At 42.0% G+C, this 22,935-nt stretch overlaps 1 protein-coding gene across 33 annotated transcripts in view; it reads left to right on the forward strand.

Annotated features, from left to right (window-relative positions):
- The window catches only part of ABLIM1 (actin binding LIM protein 1), a 280,514-nt gene that overhangs the window by 214,514 nt on the left and 43,065 nt on the right, over nucleotides 1-22,935 (forward strand). For 18 of the 33 annotated variants that reach the window (XR_012498401.1, XR_012498397.1, XR_012498403.1 and 15 more), the window contains 3 exons: nucleotides 16,383-16,470; nucleotides 20,274-20,332; nucleotides 22,714-22,800. Coding sequence is in view for 17 of the 33 variants with exons in the window: in XM_074339011.1 (XP_074195112.1) it covers nucleotides 16,383-16,470; nucleotides 20,274-20,332; nucleotides 22,714-22,800 (234 nt within the window). In the remaining 16 variants the exon portion in view is untranslated. The remainder of the gene's footprint in view (nucleotides 1-16,382; nucleotides 16,471-20,273; nucleotides 20,333-22,713; nucleotides 22,801-22,935) is intronic. The other 15 variants (XR_012498406.1, XR_012498407.1, XR_012498412.1 and 12 more) reach the window with 1 other exon arrangement.

A 22,935-nucleotide genomic window follows, 5' to 3' on the forward strand; every position in this document is an offset into this window, starting at 1 on the left:
TGTGTGTGTGTGTGTGTGTGTAATTATTTTTGCTTGATTTAAGAGGTGGTAGAACACCGGCCGTTACTAAAATATAGCTAATTTCTTCCTGTTCTGAGCGATTCTGTTGTATGAGAGGGACGTTTGACACACATTTTTCTCCTAAGATAGCTGCTTTTCTGCAATGAAGAACCATTATTCTTCTCTTTCTAGCCCCTCTTTAATTTTTTGTTCTCTAAATTCATCCTATTGGATCAGCTAAATGTACAAGGGGTAAGAAATAAACTTTCAACTGATCATTTATATGGAAATTATATGGAAAATAACTTTAGACAAAGAAATGTCTGGTTTTCTGGGTTGGCTTTTGTTGATAGGGAAAAAAATCCTTGAGTTTTGGTATGTAGAGTACGGAAAGGAAGAGCTGCTTATCTTTCTAACCTCAACTTTTAGGTCCATGTTCCATGAAGTCTTCTCTGCTTCCGTGAATCATAATTAACCGTTGTCGCCTCCTCTTGATCCCGGGGCAGCGTCTTTCAGTCGATGAGTGCTTATTGAGCATTCACTGTTTGCACAAATTGGGGATGCAGAGATGAATAAGGCTTTTGGCCTCCTGCAAACAGGCCTCCTGCACACAAACACAGCGTGACGTTAATGTATATACTAGGTATTCAGCATGTGTGTATTGCTTTGGGTTGTAACACATTTTCTTTGCCAGATCGCTCATTTTGGTCCTCTTTCTACACAGGAGAAAAGTCTTTCATTCAGGCTCCTGCCTCTAATAGACTTGTTATTTTAGGGATAAGTATCTCCCCCCCACCTCCAAATTCACCTGGTTCATCTGTGCTCACCTTGGCTGGCCTGCAGCAAGGAAGTGGGAGCAGCTTTACTGTCCTAATTGGACAGAAGGCAACTGACTTGTCTCGGGTAGGGATTGCCTGGATTGGCCTTTCTGCTCCAGGAAGATGCTGAGACAGCATCTGTCCACCTGAGATAGTTTGTTGATAGGGAAATGATGCCACTGTGTTCAAGTTTGAGAGAGTGGCAGGAGAAGAGCTGCCTGGGCCAACAGGAAAGGGAGATCTTTAAACGTTATGATGCTCCAAACAGCTGGAAGGCCATCCTGGAGAATACTTGTATAGACAGTGGTTTGGGGGCTGAGAGTTGGGTGTGTTTTGTGCAGGTGACATGTTTGTTACTGAAAGAATTAGAAATTACTCTTTGCCAAGAAATGCACTAGGAGCAAAATTACAAAAAATGGAAGTATTCTAGAAAGAGGTGAGGGGGATTTGAAAAGAATGTTTAAAAGGAAAACATAGCTTAGAATAAAATAAAATCCAAATGTGGATTCACTAAAATAGCCTGCTCTTGAAAATTTATTCTGCCATTTCTCTGCAGCATTATAGTTTTTCTCAGCACTATCCTTGTGTATTTTGAGTCTACTAGTTTGATGTATAATTCATTCTTTAAGCAAGAATTTAACATTTCATGCTAGCTGATTGCATAATTATAGTTATAATATACAATTATAAAAGACACAGTCCCTGCCTTTATGGAACTTAATAGTTAGTGGAAGTCATAAAACACATAAATATCTACAAGCTCAAGGCACTATATGGGTGGAATAAATAAATGTCATAAGAGTTCAGAGGAGGGAGGGATTGTGTTCGGGTGAGACTGATAAGCAAAGGTTCCCCAGAGAAAGCAGCATTGGAACCAAGCTTGGAGCAGTGGTATTTTATTACATAAACAATTTTTACAAAAAGAAATACCTAATATCTGCTCGACACATATTGGACTCTGGAAATACAAAAATGAGTAAGACATGGTTCTTGCTTCCAGGAAGTTAAAGTCTAGTGAGAAAACCGGTTGAGTAACCAGCAGGTATAACATAATTTATTGCATTAAATAAGTGGTGTGTACTTTATATCAATGTATAAAAAGTGTGTATTTGGGACGAGAAATCAGTGCAAATGGAAGGGAATACCTAAGCCTCGAGGGCAGGAGGAGGCTTGTTCTAGTCCAGAAGTTCTCAACCTGGGCTGTACCTGAGAATCACTTGGGAAGCTTTTGAAAGGTGCTGACCCACAAGCCCTTCCGCAGACCTACTCCACCTTCTCAAGGGGTCCCTATAATTTTTTTAAAGCTGGACAGGTAGGTTGAGACCAGATTATGGAGGTTGCTGAATGCCAAGGTTAGGAAGTTCAACTTTTGTCAGTAGGCGATGGGACAACATTACAGACTTCTTATCCTGACCGTGATCCACATGGTATTTAATACAAATCAACCTGGTGTTTAAATGCCCTTAGCTTGCTCACAGGCCTCTGAGTCCGGGGTGCTGATTGGTAGGAAGCCAGGACCAACCCCAGAGGCACCACCAGCATTTCTGTGCAGAGTGGCTGCTTCGCCTGGGCAGCTGGGCTTTTCCTTCCTGGCTGCCTGCCTGCTGTCTGTCTGTCTGTCTGTCTCTGTGTGTGATCAGAGGAGCTGGCTGGCTTTGACAGAGTTCAGTGGACTTCACTTGGATGCCTTGACCTCAGAATTCAGGCCAGTCTGCTACCCAGAGGCAAAACGCAGGCTTAGCATCGGCTCTGATTGCACAGTCTAACAGTTTGAAGGCGACAGACTTTGGGACTGCACAAAAAGGGAAGCTAGATTCCACAAAAATCACTTGTCTGCATACGTGGCTGAGGGGGCCATCTGGGTCCCAGCGTCCAGAGTCCGTGGCTCTTGCTGCCTGCGCCAATCAGCCAATAGACCAACACAGGAGTTGGGTCACAGAATAAGCGTTTATTATCAGAGCATCGGTGATCTGAAAAGGCAGCGGGTTAACACCTCCAAAAACTGCCTTCACAATCTCAGACACGCCTGCCATGTTTAAGGGACAATCTGGACATTCCTCCAGAGGCCATGTGATGAGTCTGCATGGAGTCTTCCCTCTGGCATTATGGCTCCAACATGGTCATCAACCCAGAAGCAGTGATGACAGTGACCTGGAAAGAATGCCAGGCCACAAAGATTGTGATCAGTGAGCACGGGTTATTGTGATCAGCAAACAATCATAAGTTTCAGAGTAATTTTCTAAAACAGGGAAATGAGACGGGACATTTGGAGCTCAAGCTGCAGGAAGATAATCAATTACTAAGCTTTAAGTCAAGGAAAGGTGAGTCCACGGATGCTGTGAGGCTTCTGCTGTGGGGGTCCCAACCGGGCCCTGTTTCAATGGCAGGGTCACTGGTTCTCCTCAGATAGGTCCCCCTGTCTCCTGACTGTGACCTAGCGGGAGGTACAGCAGGTGCAGCTGGCAGGGCACCCATCTGCACTGCACCCCCCGCTTCTGGCTCCAGGCCCCAAGGCCTGCCCTTGCAGAGGAATCCAAAAGGCTCGAGGCAGGGCAAGCACCCACCCCGCATGTGGACTCTGGAATGTGAATCCGAGTATCTGTTTCTTTGCAGGATATAGAAATGCTTTGGTTGTCATCCAAAGGCACACGCCTGGTCTTCAGTGTGCTCTGATTTGGGGTGTTGCCAAACCTGGGGGTCCTGAGTTCTTCCATACATCTCCCCTCCTTTTAGAATTTACTTTTCACTCTATTTTTCTTCCTACTGACAATAAGAACTGATACTCAGTGCTGGCTCAGAAGCACCCCACCCCGCTGCTCCCAGTGAAACCATAGAGTCTGGGCTCTGTTGATTCTGGGCAGGAGGGCGTAGTTGTTGTTAAAGGAGGGGGGGCGGGTGAAGTCCAGCCACAATGGGAGAGGAAATCAGACAAGGATGTTTTTAAAAGCAAGCTGTGTTTTTCTGGCTGCTCTGGTATTGGTTCCCACCCCGAAGGCTCCTCTAACCCTGGGGAAGAAAAAATATTTTTAGTCTGATAGTATGCTGTATAGGCAGGCCAGAACTGAACCATCTGTAAGGGAGTTGATAACTCAGGGCGATGGTTTCAGTGGACATAGCTTGTAAGGGGTCGCCCAAGACTGCAAAGCAAGGCATGGGCTACGTGTAAGGCTCCATGTCTTATCCGACTCCTGTGAAATCTTTTAAGAGCCATTTTAGAGTAGAAATGCGGAGGAAGGCAAAAATGGCGTGAGATGGGGAAATGTTTATAACGCCTTGAGAAGGAGAGAAATCTCAGAACGGGAATGTACTTTAGAGATAGCAACTTGGTGAAGAAAAGCAGTTGACAAACTGGAATGTCACTGAATTAGGATGACATATTTGCTGTACACGGTATAACAAGTTTAAATATTTTTAATTTAAGAAAACCCCCTGCCGTCTGCATGTTTCCTACAAGTTACAATGTCATTACTAAGGTATTAAATGAAGGGGACCTCTCCCACACTCTGATACTGCCCTACTTCCCACCCTCTCCCCCTCGCATTTAATTGTGTCCTTTGGCCACCAGGACATGTGTATTGATCATTGATTGATTTCCCTTGAAGCAGCAGACATGGAAGAGACCCTCTGGACTGCTGTCATTGTACTTTCCTGACTCCAACGTGCTCTTATGTCGGGAAGGAGCCCAGGAATGAGGTCATGAGTAATAAGAAACCTTAAGTGTTTGCCCTTGCACAAGAGACAAAAATTATCCAACTGGGATTAGGTTTCAAGAGTGTTGAACTTGAAGGCAAATATTTATCTTCTGGTGTTAAGAAAGGAAAGGATATAAGACCTTTGACCTTGACTGTAGGGTGGTGTCTACGCTTGGAAAGGAAGGTCGGATGAAGGCAGAAGCATGAATTTCTCGTTTTTTCCTTCCCTGGAACGATGCTAATAGTTCTTACCACATGCAGAGCAGCAGCTGGCTTGACGTCCTGCTCAAGATTCACAGTAACTTTCCATTGGCTTCCGGGAGTCTCTCCCTCTCAGATCCAACTTCCTGAGGAGACCCCTTTAAAATTCCATTCAGTGTGTATTTGGAAAGAAAACAGCCTAGAGTCATCTGGTGTTTGGCAACCTAGTTCTTCCTCTTCCTATGTCATATTCCTCACAGTGAATTCATATGTAGGTAACATTTCTTTTGCCTACACAGTAATCTTGTAAGCCAGGGAGAACCACTACTTTTATACCCTTTTAACACTACAGAACATATAAGTCTTTTCAGAAAGTTCATAGACTTGGGGGAAATAAAGCGTTGAGTTCCAGTGAATCAGTCATTCTGAAAATGCAGTACACTGTTCAACCTAACAGATTTCTCAAACCTTTTTGTCATTCCTGACGTTACACATATAGAAACTGGGGCAGCCTAACAACACGTCTGCAAATGGGCCAATTGGACCCTCCTAAGAAGACCCTGGGAACCAGGACCCTTTTCTTATCAACACTATCAAAGTATCGTTGCTTCGGATGAGTTGCTATTGTGCCAGGGACGGCCTTAGAGAGATCCATTGGATCTTATCTGAGTAGTTGGCTCCTGCACTCCATGATAATTTGTGGAAGAAGAAGGGAAAAGAACACTTATTATTTCTAAGCTGTGCGAGCTACAGAAGTAATTTCCAGTCTGTCTGACCCTTGATATGTAGCAGGATGATGGGGGAGGGGAGAATGGACTTCATCAAAAACTCTAGATTTGAACACTAGCTCTGTAATTTTGAAGACTTTTCTTAGCCCATAAATAGGCATCGGAATAATAGGGTACCTGCCCCATGAAGCTTTAGGTAGTTTAAATGTGAATGTGTTTTCTAAACATTCCATGACAGAACAAATGCAAAGGGTATTATTAACAATAAAAATAACGAATAAGTAATGTTGAAGCTCAATCATTGGGGGGAAATTAGATCTTTCAGTACTTCCCACTGAAGTCCTCAATCTTTCAAACCCAATCTGCTTCTACCGTTTCCAGTGGGCTTTGGGCCTAACTAGATAGAAGAAGCCACTTTTGAGGCTTCACGGCAAAGACCTGCAAAGTGATGCCATCGCCTGCTGATTTGGAGTCCATTTAGGAATTAAATATGAGCGTTATTTGCATTCCATCTCCATCGCTCCATCAGTTCAAAGGATACTACCAACAGAAGGGCCAGGGTGAAAGGAGGATTGAAAATGGCTCAGCAGTGCTGTGGAGGTCCTAGAATAATGGATACCTGATGGGATTAAACGACAGAGCTTTTACTTAGAGACGATTTTATTTAAATCAAAGATCATTCATTTCACAGAGGTTGGAAAAACACTTTGGGAATCCATTTGGCAAAGCACTCTTAATTTGATTCTTATGTAATTCCTTCAAATCCCTCTCAGATTAAAATCGTAATAAAGGGCAAAAACCACTTTGGACAACTGTTTGGCAGTAGCTACTGATGCTAAACATAAACAAACATACCCAATGGACTTGCCATTTACAGTCTACTCCTGTGTATCTGTACGATAGAAATGTGCATGTAATTCACCAGAAGACAGCGGCAGGAGTTGTCACAGCAATACTGTTCAAAACAGCCAACATTTAAAAACTACCCAAATGTTCATCAAGAGTGGAGTAGCTAAATGTAGTATATTTACACAAAGGGGTACCATGCAATCATGATACAGTGAAGAACAGCTGCTTGCACATCATGGATAGCTTTCATAGTGTCGCGTAAGACAGGTAAATTAGCATATGGAGTTAGAAGTCAGCATAGCGACTAGAAGGCATAGACGGGAAGAGGGCAGGAGCGGGGCTTCTGGATGCAGATGCTGTTCTCTTTCTTGATTTGGGTGCTAGTTGCGGAATGTGCTGCGTTGATGAAAACTCATTGAGGTGTAAATTTACGATCTGTGTATGTTATACTTCAATAAAGAAGTTTGCTTAAAAGAAAAAACAAAGGCATACTTCTTACCTACTCCAAAGAAGGGGGGGCGGAATATATACCTATGCTTTCTTCTGTGCAATTTATTGTTTCAGGTCTTATATTTAGGTCTTTGATTCATTTTGAGTTAATTTTGGTATATGGCAACAAATAGCTGTCTAGTTTTGTTCTTTTGCACGTGGCTTTCAGTTCTCCCAGCACCATTTATTGAAAAGATATATATATATATATATATATATATATATATATATATATATATTCAAAACTTCTTATCTTGTGAGCAAGAATACTCTAATATGTAAAATGCATGGCATTTTTGATGACAAGAAAAGAGAAAAAGCCAGACTGTGGAACAGACTGTAAAAACCACAAACACAATGCCTGGTCAGGCGATACCAAATTCAGCTAACATGCGTAATACAAATTCTGTTGTATTGTTTAATGACTTACCGGAAGAGAGTAACCGGAAGATGATGTTATCCATGCTCTTTAATCAGTTCCTGGTTTCAAGGAAGTACACTTGATACCTGGGAGACACGATGTTTCTGTTGTTGAATCTGAAAAATGACAGGGCAGGGCTGCTTTAGGATTCAGGATCACACTGTCCCGTATGTGAGGACCACTCACGTTAAGAAATAACACTTGGGATAGTCGTCTTTGAAGGACTTGGTGTTATTTATGGTGGTTTTAAGAATAACATTTCATCACACCGTTTCAATAGTTGGGGGCAGGAGGGATAGTGAAAGTAAAATTTTTGTTAAGAACTTAAAAAATTATCTAATTTTTCTTTCGCCTTAGCAAATTGTAAAATATGAAGACCTTCATTTTGTACAAGAAACTTTTACTTGTATTCTTAGAGAAAAAAAAGAGAGAGAAATTGAAAGATGATACATCAAGTCATAGGAGATAAGCTTGGATACTAGTGACTTGCAGAAATTTCTTTCGGTCTGCAGCAGGTCTTTTCCATTTTCTTAATGATGTCTTTTAAAGAGAAAAAGTTTTTAATCTTGATGACATCTAATTTATCATTTATCACTTATCATTTTTTTTCTTCTGTGGATTGTGCTTTTGTATAATATCTAAGAAATTTTTGCTTAAACCAAGGTCAAAAAGATTTTCTTCTATGTTTCTGTCTAAAGTTTTATAGTTTTACTTTTTATGCTGTTTAGGTCTGTGATCCACTTGAAGTTACTTTTTGTGTATGGTGGCAGGTAGAGATTTAATTGGATATGGATATCCAGTTGTCCCATCATCATTGTTGGAAAGACTATCCCTTCACCAACAAATCGCCTTGGTATTTTATTGACAATCAGTTGACTGTAAGTGTGTGGGTTTATTTTGAACTTGCTCTGTTGTGCCACTGACCTATTCTACTCCAATGCCAGACTTTGCTGTCTTGATTACTTATAGATTTATCATCAGTTTTGATGTCAGGTAGTTTAAGTCCTCCAATTTTATTATCTATTCTTTTTCAAAGTTGTTTTACTGTCCTAGGTCCTTTGCATTGCTATATAAACTTAGTTAGGATCAGCTTTTGAATGTCTACCAACAATCCAACTGGGATTTTGGTAGAGATTACATCGATTCTGTAGATCAATTTAAAGAGACTATTTAGGTCCTTCAGGAGTGCACACGTTTGTAGATAACACTTAGATAGCACTGTTAAATTGCAAAGACTTCTTTAAAGTTTTTTGCACTTAATTCCTTGGAAGGAGATGAGAAAGCAGGAACCGTCTGCAAAAAGCCATTACACATTTACATAAGGATGTGGCCACTTGTTTCATTCTTTACCCGTCATTAAACGAAGGGAATTGGTGCACTGCCTTTTATGTCTTGTGCATCTCGTCAAAGGGAACCAGAGCAATGTAAGGCAGTGGTGTATTTCTCTTTGCGCTATTTTGTGCATCTTCACTGGGGAAGACAAGCTGCCGCCGCTCCCTCTGACATACCACACGTTTGGAGCAGGGGTGGCAGCTGATGAGGTGGAGGGGCTGCAGGAGGCTCTTGGGATACTCACAGATTGGCTTGCACAGACTTGTGTAGAGCCCTCTGGGCTTAGTGAAAGCTGCCTGAGCAGACTGCTTTATTCCCCATTGCCCAGGATATACCCTTTGGGCCAAGGCACACCCTCACTATCCTGACCGCTCAGGATGCTGCATCAGGAAAAAAGCCTCCTGGAACAAGTGAGTGTACAGCTTGGAGATCAAGCTGATCCAGTCGCATTGGAAACCTCTCCCACTTCAAGGGGGAAAACAGCAAATGCAAAGTAGGCTGAGTCAGGCCACACACTGCCTTTCTGCAGGAGGGAAACAGGCAGCTGGTGTGATTGCACCCCTCCCTCCCCACCCATGCACCCACCACGTAAGCAGTGCTTCCTTGTTACTCCCTTTGGTTTCCTCATCTACCATCAGGTTTGGGGTTTGCATACCACCCAGATCAGTGTTTCCTCAGTTGGGGATGATCTTCACAGACTCATTTCAGTGCTTCCAAATGAAAAAAGAAGCTGACTTCTAGGCCCCACCTTAGGACCATTGAACCCTTTTTTTATTATTATTAAAGTTTATTGAGGTGACAATTGTTAGTAAAGTTACATAAATTTCAGGTGTACAATTATGTGCTACATCATCTATGAATCACATTTGTGTGTTCACCGCCCAGAGTCAGTTCTCCTTCCATCACCATATATTTGATCCCCTTTACCATCATCTACCACCCCCCTCCCCCGTTACCCTCTGGTAACCACTAAACTATTGTCTGTGTCTGTGAGTTTTTGTTTCTCGCTTGTCTTGTTCTTTTGTTGTTTTTGGTTTATATACCACACATCAGTGAAATCATATGGTTCTCTGCTTTTTCTATCTGACTTATTTTGCTTAGCATTATACTCTCAAGATCCATCCTTGTTGTCACAAATGGTCCTATTTCATCCCTTGGGTGTTGCTTATTTGCAGTAAATTTAGAAAACTCCTGATCTAGCTCAACACACCAAGCTCCGGTGTTTGCATGTCCCTAGTCTGAAATCAGCATCATCCAGAGCTGTGTCCATGAGTCTCAGGGACAAGAAAGCAATTTATTTATTCCTTTGACTATTCTATGCAGCATCTCTGAATCAAGTTATATTTATCAAAAAAACAAAAAAAAAAACCACCCTAGAACTTGATAGTTTAACTTCCCCTATGGAAATGACTTCATTCAATTGTGTTTCAGTGCTATGCCCTTGATTTTTCTCAAGGGTCTACGTAAGAAACAATCATTTGGAGGTTTCTAGCCATCAGCGCCATGAGTATGGAAGACGTTTTTCTGTGCAGAGTTGAGGTGCCTCTGCGAGAATTTCTCTGGTGCTTGTTAGAGGCAGTTCGGCAAGGGTAGGCAGGGAGTCAGGCGACCTGCATTCAAAGCCCAGCTCCGCTTTCTGGAAGCACTGGGGGCTTTCGCTAAATTGTTTATTTTGAGCTTTAGTTTCTTTGCTTGTAGAACGAGACTGTAAAAGAGCATCTACTTCACAGGACTGTTTCAAAACCAATAACTTAAAGTCCTTGGTACAATGTCTGGCCCTGTGGAGCTTCTGCCTACAATGACTGTCATGAATTTAGAATCAGGCAGCCTTGACTTTTTGGTGACACGTGTTTGTGGCCATTTTTCATACAGTGAGACAATGGTAGCCTGTTTTTCCTTTTGTGCTCATCTACTAGGATGCTCAGCTCATAACAAATGTGTTTACCTAAGTCTGGGGTCTTCTGATTTTTCTTTTCCTCCCAAGTTTTTGTTCAGTTGTTTTTAGCTCATGGCCTCCTCTGATAAACATCCATCGGTCCTGGAACTAGGCCAAACGTAAGTTATAAGTGGCTGAAGGTTGACCTGAGAAGCCATCTTCTGCGTGTCCTTGGTTGATGTCAGGAGTAGAGCACTCCAAGAGAATGTGGGTGAAGAGAAACTACAAAGGACAGTTCGCTGTCCAGGAGCTCAGCACATTATCAGACAAGCACATTATCTGTCCAAGGGCACAGTCAATATTTACAGTCCTCATTTTCTCCTCCCAGTGGCCTAGTAAAGCAGGCACAGGGTTTAATCAGGGCACCAGAATTGCTGTTGGGTATCAGACACTATGGAGTCATTAAACTCCATTCCATGCCACCAAGAATTTCTTTTCTCTACCCAAATTATTTTTCTATTCACACTTCTATGTGAGCTCGTAGAGGTAGGGAATCTCACACAGAATCTTCCAACTTTACAGCTGAATGGAACTTGAAATCGTCTAGTCCAGCCCTTCACTTTTTACAGATAAGGGACCTGGGGCTGGAGAGGATAAGTAGTGACATAATTGAGTTCTCGTGGTAAGAAATTAAGGAATGATACCCAAATCTCCTGATTCCAAATATTATATCCCTTTTCCAGGGACACTCACCACCACCCCACTTCCACAAAGAGTTCAAAGCTACTTTCTTCTCTTCTAGACAATGGGTTTCATAAAAAATGTCGTGCCTTACACCAAATCCTGCCTTAGGGTGGGTGACGTTTACCCAAATGCTAAAGTTCATACTTCAATTCAGAGAGTAACCAAATAGTAATAATAACCACCCAAGTCTGACTTCCTCAGCACTAGTAAAGGCAAACAGTGTTTAGCACTTTGAATGTGCTTTGCAGCTGCTTTACAGAACTCAACTAAATAAGCAAATTGTTTATTGTCCATAGAGTGTAATGCCAGCCGGAATGCAGACTTTTAACGCATGCGTTTTAAATATGTGAAAATGAAGAAAACAAAGTTGTAACTGTTTTAAGTAGCAGGGTACAAAGATGGATGGAGAATAGTGATGACAGCTCTGGCGAGCCCCAGCGGTGCTCCTGGCCACCCCAACAGAGCTAGAATTGCAGGGTGTGGGCCTGGAGCCAGGTAACTGGTAACCACCGCTTATGAGATCACCTGTCCCAACAAAGCTCCCACTGTGCTTTAAAATTTGTAACCAAAAGCCTCTTCTTCACAACGAGTTAATGTGTTCATTATCTGTTCTTATATGGGCACTCTTTAGTCTTTTTCTCATGATCTGAAATTTTTTTCCTTCTTCTAAAAATAGCTCCAATTTAAATAATTTTGATTGAGCTCCATTTATTTTTTTTGGCTAGTTTGCATATGACCCCAGGTCTGTGTTCAGCTCTGGTACTTTTCTTGGCCCTGTGCACAGGGCTTGTCTGTGAACCGTCATGGGTGCCTGTGTAAGCAGAAATGAAACAGAGGGGGTGGCTCATGTATGCGAAGGAGGGGCTCCTTTATTTTTGAGTCCTTCACCCAGTGGCCCCCCAGGACTGCACTGCTACCAAAACAAAGACTTTGAATGGCTTTGAAACTCCCCTTTGATTCTGGCTCCCTGGATTTCTTGACACTTGAGCATCGTGAGAAGAATCAAGTGCGAGGGTCCAGACCGATGTCCGTGGCACTGTGATGGGATTGCTTCTTAGCCATGTTGTCGCTCCTGATTTTTAGAGCACAGCCCTGTCACGTAGGGCCCTGATGGATCTTCCATCCATCTTGTCTGACAGTTCATGTAAGACAGTTCTCTCTGTGTGCCTGTTGCTCGGAAAGGGCAGCATTCAGAGAACCTTTCATCAGTATCCCAAATCGCACTAACAAGCCGTCTTTTTATGAATGGCCCTCAGCCCATCTCTGTGCAGACGGTGATCGTGTTATTCCTATTGTTATTTGCCGTGCATCACGCCATTTTCAAAGTGTCATTTGATCATTCACTCCAACAGTATCACTGTGGGTAGCTATAGCAGTTGAGTACTGCATGGTTATGAGTTACGGTATTAGTTAAGAACATGTACTCCATAGGGAATATATCAATAATATTGCAATAACTATATATGGTGCCAGGTGGGTACTAGACTTATCGGGGGGATCACTGAATAAAAAACAGAACATGTACCCCAGACCAGACTTCTGGTTTGCATCCTGGCCCAGCTTCCTAGTTGTGTGACTGTGGACAAGTTACTGAATCTCTCCAAGCCTCAGCTTCTCACCTGTAAAATAGGGACTAATAATAGTTCCTACCTTATCAGGTTATTATGAAACAAATGACTAAATATCTATGAAGTGTGTAGGACAGTGACTGACATAGAATAATCACAATTAAAACACTCACTTTCATTATTGTTATCACCACCAACAACATCCTCTTGACTTTGCAGTAGAGGTTCCAAGAGTTATTTGCTCCGGATCATATTTCAAGTACAGTCTGGGGTAAAAACTCAAACCCGGGCATCATGTCTTTTGTTCTTCTCGGTCTGCATTTTCTTATTACACAGTAACACAACAACACATTCTTGTTGTAAAGGATCGAAACAATACAGAAGCATACAAAGGAAAATGTTAGGGTGCGACCCCTACCCGCTCCTGTTTCCACAGAGGTAGTCACAGCAGACGAGTGGTGTGTATTCCCATTGTCTCCTCTCCGTGCAGGACACAAGTGTAATGCCAATATATGTACACATGTGTGTTCTGACATAAATAATAGCAACAGTGACTGACTCAAGGGACTGATGGGAGGTGCCAGCCAATACGCTGGTCCTCTCATCTGCTGCATGAGGTAGTGCAGTTATTCTACCCCTTTCACAGATGTGGAAGCTGGAGGTTAGATTGTCACCATCACAAGACCATATAGGGCTGAAACTGGATTTGAATCCAGCCACACTTACCCCAGAGTCTCCACACTATTGACTAGTACTTTATGTGACTATATTATAGTCACATATTATATTATTCTTCCACGTGATTTTTTTTCTTAGTAACATTAGCTTGAACTTTTGCTATGTAAGTACATATATACGTTTACGTACTGCATGTTTTCAATGGCTACATATGATTCGATGTTTTACCACTCTCTTATTTAGGTGGTTTTCTGTTTCTTTGTCTTTTACCGTTTTATATAATACAGTACTGAATAGCTTCCATATATACACCTTGGGGCACATGTGTGAGAATTTCTGTAGGATAGCTTTTAGAGGTGGTATCTGTATGTCAGGGAGTATGAACATATTACATTTTTATAAATATTGCCAAAGTTGCCTTCCAAAAAGAGTATTCTCACCAACAGTGTGTGAAAATGCCTCTTTCCTGACACTGGTTTTCTTTTTATCTTTGCCAACTCATGAAGAAAAATGTATTTTTCTAAATTGGGTTTCCCTGATTCGTGATGGGGCTGAGCTAATTCTTTACTTTGAGAGTCATGTGTGTTTCCTCTGGAAATTGCCTTTTGCCCATATTGCTGTTTGTTTTTCATTATAGATGCTCTTTATATGTTCTGGATGATAATCTTTAGTCTGAAACTCATGGCAAATATTTTCTCCCTGTCTGTTACTTCTCTCTCTAAGTGGAGAACCTGTTGTTCTCAGCATTAATTGAATAATACGTTTTTTCAACTCATTTGAAGCATCACCTTTGTCATAATTCTCTTGTATATCCGGCTGTGTAACTGGTTCCTCTCTTTTCTGTTCCACTGGTCTATTTTCTGTTTCTGCACACACACAAAATAAAGTACTTTAATTATTTCAGCCTTAGAATAACTTTTTATATCAGGAAGGGAAAATCTCCCTTTCATTGGTGCTCTGTTTTTCAAAAAATGTCTTGGTATTTTTGTGCTTTTTTTTCTTCCATGTGAACTATAGAATTAGTTTGTCAACTTCTATAGAGGAAACTCCTATGATTACTTTGATTGAGAACGCACTGTATTAATAGGTTCATTTTAGATAAATTGGTATCTTTACAATATTTAGCTTTTCCATCCAGAAATACTGTGTCTCTATTTAAATCTTTTATGTCCATCAGTCAAGTGCTATGGTTTTCTTTATGTAGATCTTGCACGAAGTGTTTATTTGTTGCTATTGCAAATGGGGTCCCATTTTCCCATTACACTGACTTAATTTATATTGCTAGTGAAAACTATTGGTTTGTATGTGTTTTTTTATCTAGCTACTTGACTGAACTCTTATTAATGACCTTTATAGTTATTTCTTTTTCTTGACTTATCACATTGGCTAGGACTAAAACAATGCAGATAAACACTGATGAAAGTATACATTTCCTTGTCTTGTTCCTGTCTTTAATGAGCATGTTTCTAATATTATACCACTAAATATGATGGATACACTTTATCTGCTTGAAGGAATTTCTTTCTATTCCTAGCTTACTGAGGAGTATGCTTCTCCCTGCAGACTACACTAGCTTCCTGTCAAGGGGCGTTAACTCTTTCCCTTACATTTTCCTTGAGAACCCAGAAATTGTCCTAACTGACTGGCACCTCCGAGCATTGACGTCCCAGCTGAGCCAACATGGTTTAGAATTTAGTAATATCTTCTCTCTCCTCCTTTTACTCACATGGGACCCTGGACGGTCTAAGGGAAGGAGCTACTTTCTGTTGACATTTCCTACACTCCCCTCACTCTCCCCGCCAGGAAAAAATAAATTAAACATACCATGTGGTCAAGAACAAGAGCCCCACTTCTGGGGTTTTCTGGCAGATACCACTGAAAAGAATGTATTCCTGGCTTCTACTTTTACAGAAGTTCCGTTTTTTTCCACTTGACTATCTTAAGTAGCTGAGCACCATCTTGCACTCCGGTTGCTAAGTGGCTTCTGTAGTTTCTACAAGAGAGCGTGAGAAAGGAATCAGTACCTGACCTCTGATTTCCTCTTGAGATTTTGTGTAGGCGCAGGGTGCACCCATGCACCTACTTCTCTAGGTTCTCAGCACTGCCTTGCACATTGTTATTGCAAAACAGATGTTTTCACAGTTGATTGATAAAATAACTTAATTGCAGAGTACATTTGATAATTTTTAGGTGGTGAGATTATTTGCTAAGCTATGAAAAATATTTCATTTTGTCAGGCACACATTTGGAGCATGACTCTAATGTGACTTGGCACCTGTCTAGAGAATTATCTCTGTGACCAGTGACATTTTGCTTTGGGGAAGTCAACACCTGCTGTGATGGCATCTGTCATATTTAGGAACATGGAATGGCCAGGGATAATGCAGAGCCACCTAAGTAAAATACCTTCTTCAGAAAACAATTAATATAAGACTTTGGCCAACAATTGTAAAAAGCATAGGAAAGACTTTGGGCTCCTTTTGAGAATGAGCAGTAGATGATGTCTTTTACTGTTTTATTATTTTTTGGACTGTTTAGCTACGAAAGCAAGAACCTGCTAATAGGATCCTTTCTTTTTATTGCTTTAGTACAAACCAACATTAGCCTCCGACATCAATTCATGTGTTAATGTTTTTGAGATGGGGTTTTTTTGGGCGATGGAGTGGACCCACCTTAGGCACGTGGTGTGTAACTGGCAACCATCTAGGAGAGCCCAAGCCAAGAGAGGAATGAAAGGCAGAAACCCCAAGAGGCAAGGCGGCCCCATCATGACAGGCATGAACGAGTAGCTGGTCTTTGAGTCCCTCCAGTTCCAATGGGGTGAGCTTCAGCGTCTAGGGCTATTGGTGTAGGAAGTTTGGTCAACTGGACAATTCGTTTTACTGCCTCAGCTTCTTCTCTTTTCTTTGAATTCCCCAAGTGCAGAAAAGAGGCCGGGGGCAATGACCAGGAGTAGATTAAATGTTCCCTACCTCTTTTCTTGCAGGCAGGTGACAAACATTACCACCCCAGCTGTGCACGATGCAGCAGGTGCAACCAGATGTTCACAGAAGGAGAGGAAATGTATCTTCAAGGTAAGGTGGACTCGAGAACCCAATTAGTTCTCCCTACCTGGGGAAAGAAAACCTTGCTATGTTTGCTTCTTTGATTGTTTTTAGAGGAGACATTTCATGAGCTGCAAGGCTACCTAGATCCAAAATGAATGTGGCCAAAAGTTACTTAATCAGTTAGTATTAATCAGCCTAGCAATTGCCATGCTGGCAGTGAGCCCCTAAGACTATTAACAAATGAAAGGTGTTGCTGCTGGAATGAATGACGAGGACTGGAAGTTTGATGCCATGGGTGGAAGGTAAGAATGAAGATGAGGAACACCTCCCCTCACCCTCCCCAGGAACATGCTTGAGAAACAGAAGATCAAAAGCGAGAAAGCATTTCTAGAAATGCTACTCATTGGATAGATTTTCCCCTTTCATTATTCTGCCAGAAGGACTTTTTTTGAGGCCTCCCAGGCTGCTCTTAACCAGGCTTTCGGAAGAAGAAAATCTCATATTTGGTGAATTGCATCACAGATGTATTTCATCCCACTAAGATTACATAGCTTTCATATTAAAGGAGAGAGAGAATGTGTGAAAGAGAACACACCCCAAGTCTCTGACAGAGAAATTGAGAAGTTTCTGGTGGCATTACTAGGGGGCCATTCGATTTCTTTTTTTTTTTTCAATTGAAAATAATTCTGAGAAATTTTCCCACTGTTAGAACTATGACTTTTTTATCTCCTCTAAAATTCTGAAGCTTCTCAGAGAGGCTTTAGGGAAAGATTCTATTCCAGCACCATCTGTGCAAGCATTTTACTATTTTTAGCTGTAAAAGCATCATTAAATAGACAAGAGCTTATCAGTAAAATTAGCAAGAACCGTAAGAGCTATTGCTGGTTCAACTTGGTAATTACTGGGTCTCATCTGCCTTCGCATGTCATTTCTTCCTTTCTCTTTGCACATAACACTATGTGTATTTTTAATGAATGGTTTGCTTTGCTCTCAGTTTTTTTATGCAACCAAGAAAAGTCTACAGAAATTACTCTGGAATATTAAAGCAAAGCTTTAATACATGCTGGCTGTGTGAGAAATTAACAGCCCCAAACGTCCTTGTCACAGTAGAATGATCACTCTGAAAAGCTATGAATAAAAAAATAAATAAAAAATAAAAATCACTGAATTCTAAAGGACCCAATAAAGGCAAGTGACAAGAACTGGAATCTACGATCCCACGTGGGCTTTCCGTGACACATTTCCCTGAGGACAAGCTGTAAATCTGCAGTTGCAATAGGCAGGTGTCACTTTGCATTTTCAGAGTGGAGCAGATTTATTCTTCATTTGGTCCCCAGGCTTTGTTTTAGATTGTAGTGTGTCAGCTCCAGCACTCAAAAACAAAGATACAAGAGTGCCTGCCAGCCCCTGTGTCTGCAGGGAACGGAGGTTCCGAGGCTCGGAGGGTATCTCTCTGCACCTTCCTGTGGGTCTGGAAGCTGCATAGCCAGAGTGATTTCAAGCTGTGCACAGACGCAGTGCATTCCTGCTACAAAGGGCCACCTATCTGTCTGTTAGAGGGGGCTACATTCAGAATTCCAGGGATTGTTGTAAATCTCTGCTTGAGCTTCAGTACTCTTCGCTTGCCCTCTGGGCACGTCCTTGAAGAATGCGCAGTTTCATCTTCCTCAGCATCTGATGTTCTCTCTGTGTCACATTCCTTGTGTGCCTGACCTCTGGAGAACAATGTGACACTGTGTGCAGACCTGGTGTTTTGGCCAAGGACTCCCGCTCAATAGAACCTTCACAGAGAGCGCTGCTCCTGGGCCCAGCCCTGACCCCTCGGCCTTGGCTCTCCCCATTCAGAGGGTTTCCTGTGCTTTGTAGCCAGCCGCAGAGTAAACGTTAGTGCTGATGGGACTGTCTGTCTGTCTGCTTTCTGTTTGCTTGACTTCCTTCCTTGCTTCCTTCCTCCCTCTCTCTCTCTCTCTCTTCTCTCTCTCTCTCTCTCTGCCTCTGGGTTAAGTAATATAGAAGTGATTGTTTAAACAGGGATTAAAGTACCATTCTGATATGAAATGTATTTTCCTTGTCCTTAATTTAAGATTATTTTAGCTCAGTGGCATAAAATAATTCAAGAATTATTTTAATTTGGTGTCTTTTCAAATACATGCAGACTGCTGCTGGGAGAGAGCAAAATTTGAACAATACAATGTAGGACGTCTAATATTCATACTGAGGCTTTTATTCAATTCATATCATTTACTCACTACTTTCAACTTAATCTTTTGAAGTCCCCGCCAGTTCTGCTGCCCCTCACCATGTTTGAACACACCCTCTGTGAACATAGGACTCACATATAGGGCTTATCCATAAGGTATAAATGACATACATATTTAGGCATATACAGTAGTATCTCAGTTTTCGAACATCTCTGTTGACGAACATTTTGGTTTATGAATATTGTAAACTGGAAGCAAATGCTTCGGTTTCGAACACGACTCAGAAGTTGAATATGTCACACGCTTCCCCTGAGTGCAAGATCCTGAGGCCTAGCTATCGGCTGTTTTCGAATCTCAGAGCTCGTGGATTACGTTAGAAAACCAAAGTACCACTGTATTATACAGGCAGGCAGGGATTCTTGCACGTTAAGGGCTTTCTATTGGATATAAGTGCTTTGCTTAGTACTTCTGTGATGCTGGTACCATCCACGAAAGTGCTTCATACCCTGAGAAAGTGAGTGTCGTGCGGGAGACCCTGCTCGCTGCGCCATTTGTCATGCAGGGAGGCCTGCAGGGTCTCTGCTCCCACTCCCCACACAAGAACGCAGGACATGGTGAGGCCAAAAAGGAACACCCACGGAGCCATAGGTAGGGGAGTCATACCACTATGTTCTCTCTGGCGGCACTATACTCTCACTGGAGGCTGGATCCACACTATCCGCAAACCGCCATCCACACTTGCCAGCCCAGCCGCCATCTTCTTGCTAACCCCATTCTTTCTCTCTCCTCCCTTCTCTCCTAGCGTAGCCACAGCAGTTATATTAGTGGCCAATGGCTCACTGGTTACAGCTGACGGCCAACTAGCCACAGCTGATGGCCATGCAATCACAGTTGGCCATTTACTACCTGAGCCAGCACCTGTCTATGTGAGGCTGAGAGCCTGGAAACTACTTTCTGGGGCTTTGCCTCCACAGTGAGGCATTGACCCAGGAACAAAAAATGTCACTTAAACTAGTAGCTTCCTGACTTTAAAGGTGAAGACTTCCTTTTCAGTTAATTGAAAAGTTGAAAGTTAAAGGAACCTTTTGGATTTGTAAAGTCACTTTCAACCTTCCTACGATTTGGCCTGATTTCCCATATCCATGTAGATGACGATGTGTAATTGGATCATCAGAAAATTCAGTGAATTTTGCTTCTAAACATAGACTCTCTGGTTTGACTTTATTTCCCTCTTCCAAATTGCCTGGTTGTTTTGATGTTATATATCCCTGGCTGATGGCTCAGATTTCTGAAATTAAATGCAGAACACCAACATTACTTTTAAAGGACAATCATGGTTGGAAAAGAAAAAAAAAAAAAAACACAGTCAAGAGCAAAATAGCTCTTGCTTCAAAACACTCTTGTGCCCAGTTAGTGGGTTCTGTGGTGCGGAATTATGACCTTTACAGAACAAGCTTAGACCAGAGGAAAACCCTGGAGTTTGGAGTTGTCATGATTCACTTGGAGCTGTCATGATTCACTCCCCTGTGCTGGGGGAGAGGGTATGAACCGTTCTCAGAAGTTCTATCTGACAGGATTGTGGTTTCGTTGCATTTCCCTTGATCTTAGTGGTATGCTGTTTCTTTCCAGGTTCTACCGTTTGGCATCCCGACTGTAAGCAATCTACCAAGACAGAAGAAAAACTGCGGGTAAGGAAATAATTAGAGCTGCGATGGCAGGTGCATTTGCAGGCCAAATGTTTCGTAGTGACTAATTCTTGGGGCTGGAATTTGGATGAAATTATTTTCTCCTGACTTTTTGTCTCTCGTGGACCAAGTTGAAAGCCCATTGAGCCAGGGAAGGAGGTTCCCTCCCACCTCAAATTGATTGTGGTTTTTGTTCCCAGTGCTTGTGTTGGACAAAGTAAGTCTTGCCTCCCTAGTCTGATTATTAGGAAAGCCTTTAAGGGAAGGTCAAACTATACCAATGTGAAAAAAATGCTTCATGAAGTTCTAGGTCCAGCATCCAGTGACCTCCTCACCAGACTTTGTCCTGCTTAGTCCATAATGCACCACTCCCATCCAAACTCTGCACCCAGCACTCAGCTGTTGGCCCTCTCAAATCCAAACGTACTCAGTAGCTTCCATCTCCAAAAGCTGATGGTTTATCAGATAGAACGTCTTGAGAAAATAATGATGAGCTCAGACATGTAATGTGCACAGGCAGCCTGGATGGTTTTAGAACTTTACTCTCAGGCAGCGTCACAATGTTGTAGTAACTATTCTAGAACATTGAGCACGCGGGCAAAAAGGATAGACCTTCTTTATCTCTCTGCCTTCTGAAGCTTGTCCTGGTCTTATCCATTCTCAGAGCCCCTCCAGATGGCAATATTTTATCTGTTTCAGAGGCAAAGAGCAGTACAGAGTTGTAAGGTCATTATCATAATCTATGTCCTGTTCAGATGCCTCCAGTTTTTCACCTGGGCTGTGAAGTATTTTTCAAAGCAATAATTAGCCTATAGATGCCAGTCTATAATCTCTCTGTTTAACTAACTTAGTGGTACCCTTGGAAAAACTGAAATTTGACCGCATTCCACTTGGCATGTCAGAGTAAAGAATGGACTGAATTGATTTTGGAGGCCAGACTCTAGAGGGTCGTCTTATTTCTTCTTGATCTGCTATTAGCAGATATAAGGAGCTGTGTATATAACCAGCGTGGTAGCATGCTGGAAAAATATCCACTTTCCTTAGGATAATTGAGTAAAGATAAGACAAACTACAAAGGAATTTGCCCACCAAGATCAGGATGGCTTGGGTGTCTATTTTGACGTGCAGCTTCAACTCGAATAAGTCCATTGACCAGCAAGCACACACTGGAACAGTCATCTGAGTCTAGACCAGATTCTGGGGTTTTTGAGAAACCACGGATGCTTTGGAAATGGGTTATCTTTATAAAATACTAGAACATGAAAGATAGTGCTTATGGTCACTTTTATCACAAGAATATAAAATTCACCATATAGCTTGGGGACGTTGCTCAGGAACCACCCAGGTAGCCAGTGGTTTGCACTGTCTCTGTGGTGTTGCTTTTAGACTTCTGAATAATTATGTTTACTTCATCCCCTGTGAAATCTTTTGGGAAACGAAGAGAAGAATGTTAATGAGGTCACACTGCATGGAATGGGGTCTTTTCTCTTTAAGGAGGGATTGCTTGAGTTTACAGATGGTGTTACTAAAATGTTTTTTTTTGTTTTTTTTTAAATCAACACTGTTGATCACATTTTGATGGAACTCTCTGGGCAAGCTTATGAAAACAACTCGTGTAATACTTCCACTCATTCTGGCCAAGAGAAGCCATTGTTTTATTCTTCCTATAGTGAAGCTTTCCAGAGAATTCCAAAGCTCTTCTCCTAATGCCAACATTTGCCACTTAGGAGGTCAGGTCAGCCCTGGGCTCACTCACCTTTGGGAAGTCAACATTGAGGAAGAGGATACACATTCTGATGTGCCCCAAGTGGAGAAACGTGGGGGTACATGCTGACCTAGTGGGATTTAAAGTAGAATCGGTTTTTGAATAAAAGAGTAATTCTTGTGCTCTCTTAAGGGTGTGTCTGTCTACAGATCACAAATCTTGAGTCAAGATTTCTGGGCCTTACTCCACACGTCACATTAGTGCAGTTACCATAGCAAAATGAAAATGTTTTAAGACTCTTTTGGCAATGCCACTGAGTAATTCACATTCTTGATATTTAAGAACTCATGGGGTGTTTGTAACAACAGATTCTTAAAAGAACATCTCTCAGTGGCTTCGTTGGCTTCTTACTCTTCATATAGAATGTCTAAGCCAAAATAAATGGAAAGGAATCACAGGAGTTGGAATGTGGGAAATCTACTATAACTTGAGACCAGTTAATATGCTTTCACACACAGAACCCAAAACATATTCTCACACATACATCAAGTAAAGCAATGACACTTGGCGTTTATTGTCAAATTAGTTTTCCCAAAGTTGTTTTTTTATTTTTTGATCGTGTTTCTAAATTGAGTTTATTTCTTTGTTCATTCTTCCCTTTTTTCATGTTTCACGGCAGCTGCCAAACATTCAGCGTTCTTCGAAATCCGATTTCTTTTATCCCAAAAGTCTGATTCGACGCACAGGACGGTCTCCGTCACTGAAGGTTGGCGCTGTGTCTAGGCTGAGGCTCAAGCCGCTGTCCTGGGCCCAGGCTCTTGTCGCTTTTTCTCCATGTGCTGCTTTCCCCATGTAACCTATCCAACTCCTGCAGAGGCAGATGCTTTTCCTCACCCCACAG

This window comes from Rhinolophus sinicus, linkage group LG07, assembly GCF_036562045.2.
Source record: "Rhinolophus sinicus isolate RSC01 linkage group LG07, ASM3656204v1, whole genome shotgun sequence".
NCBI classification, from domain to species: Eukaryota; Metazoa; Chordata; class Mammalia; order Chiroptera; family Rhinolophidae; genus Rhinolophus; species Rhinolophus sinicus.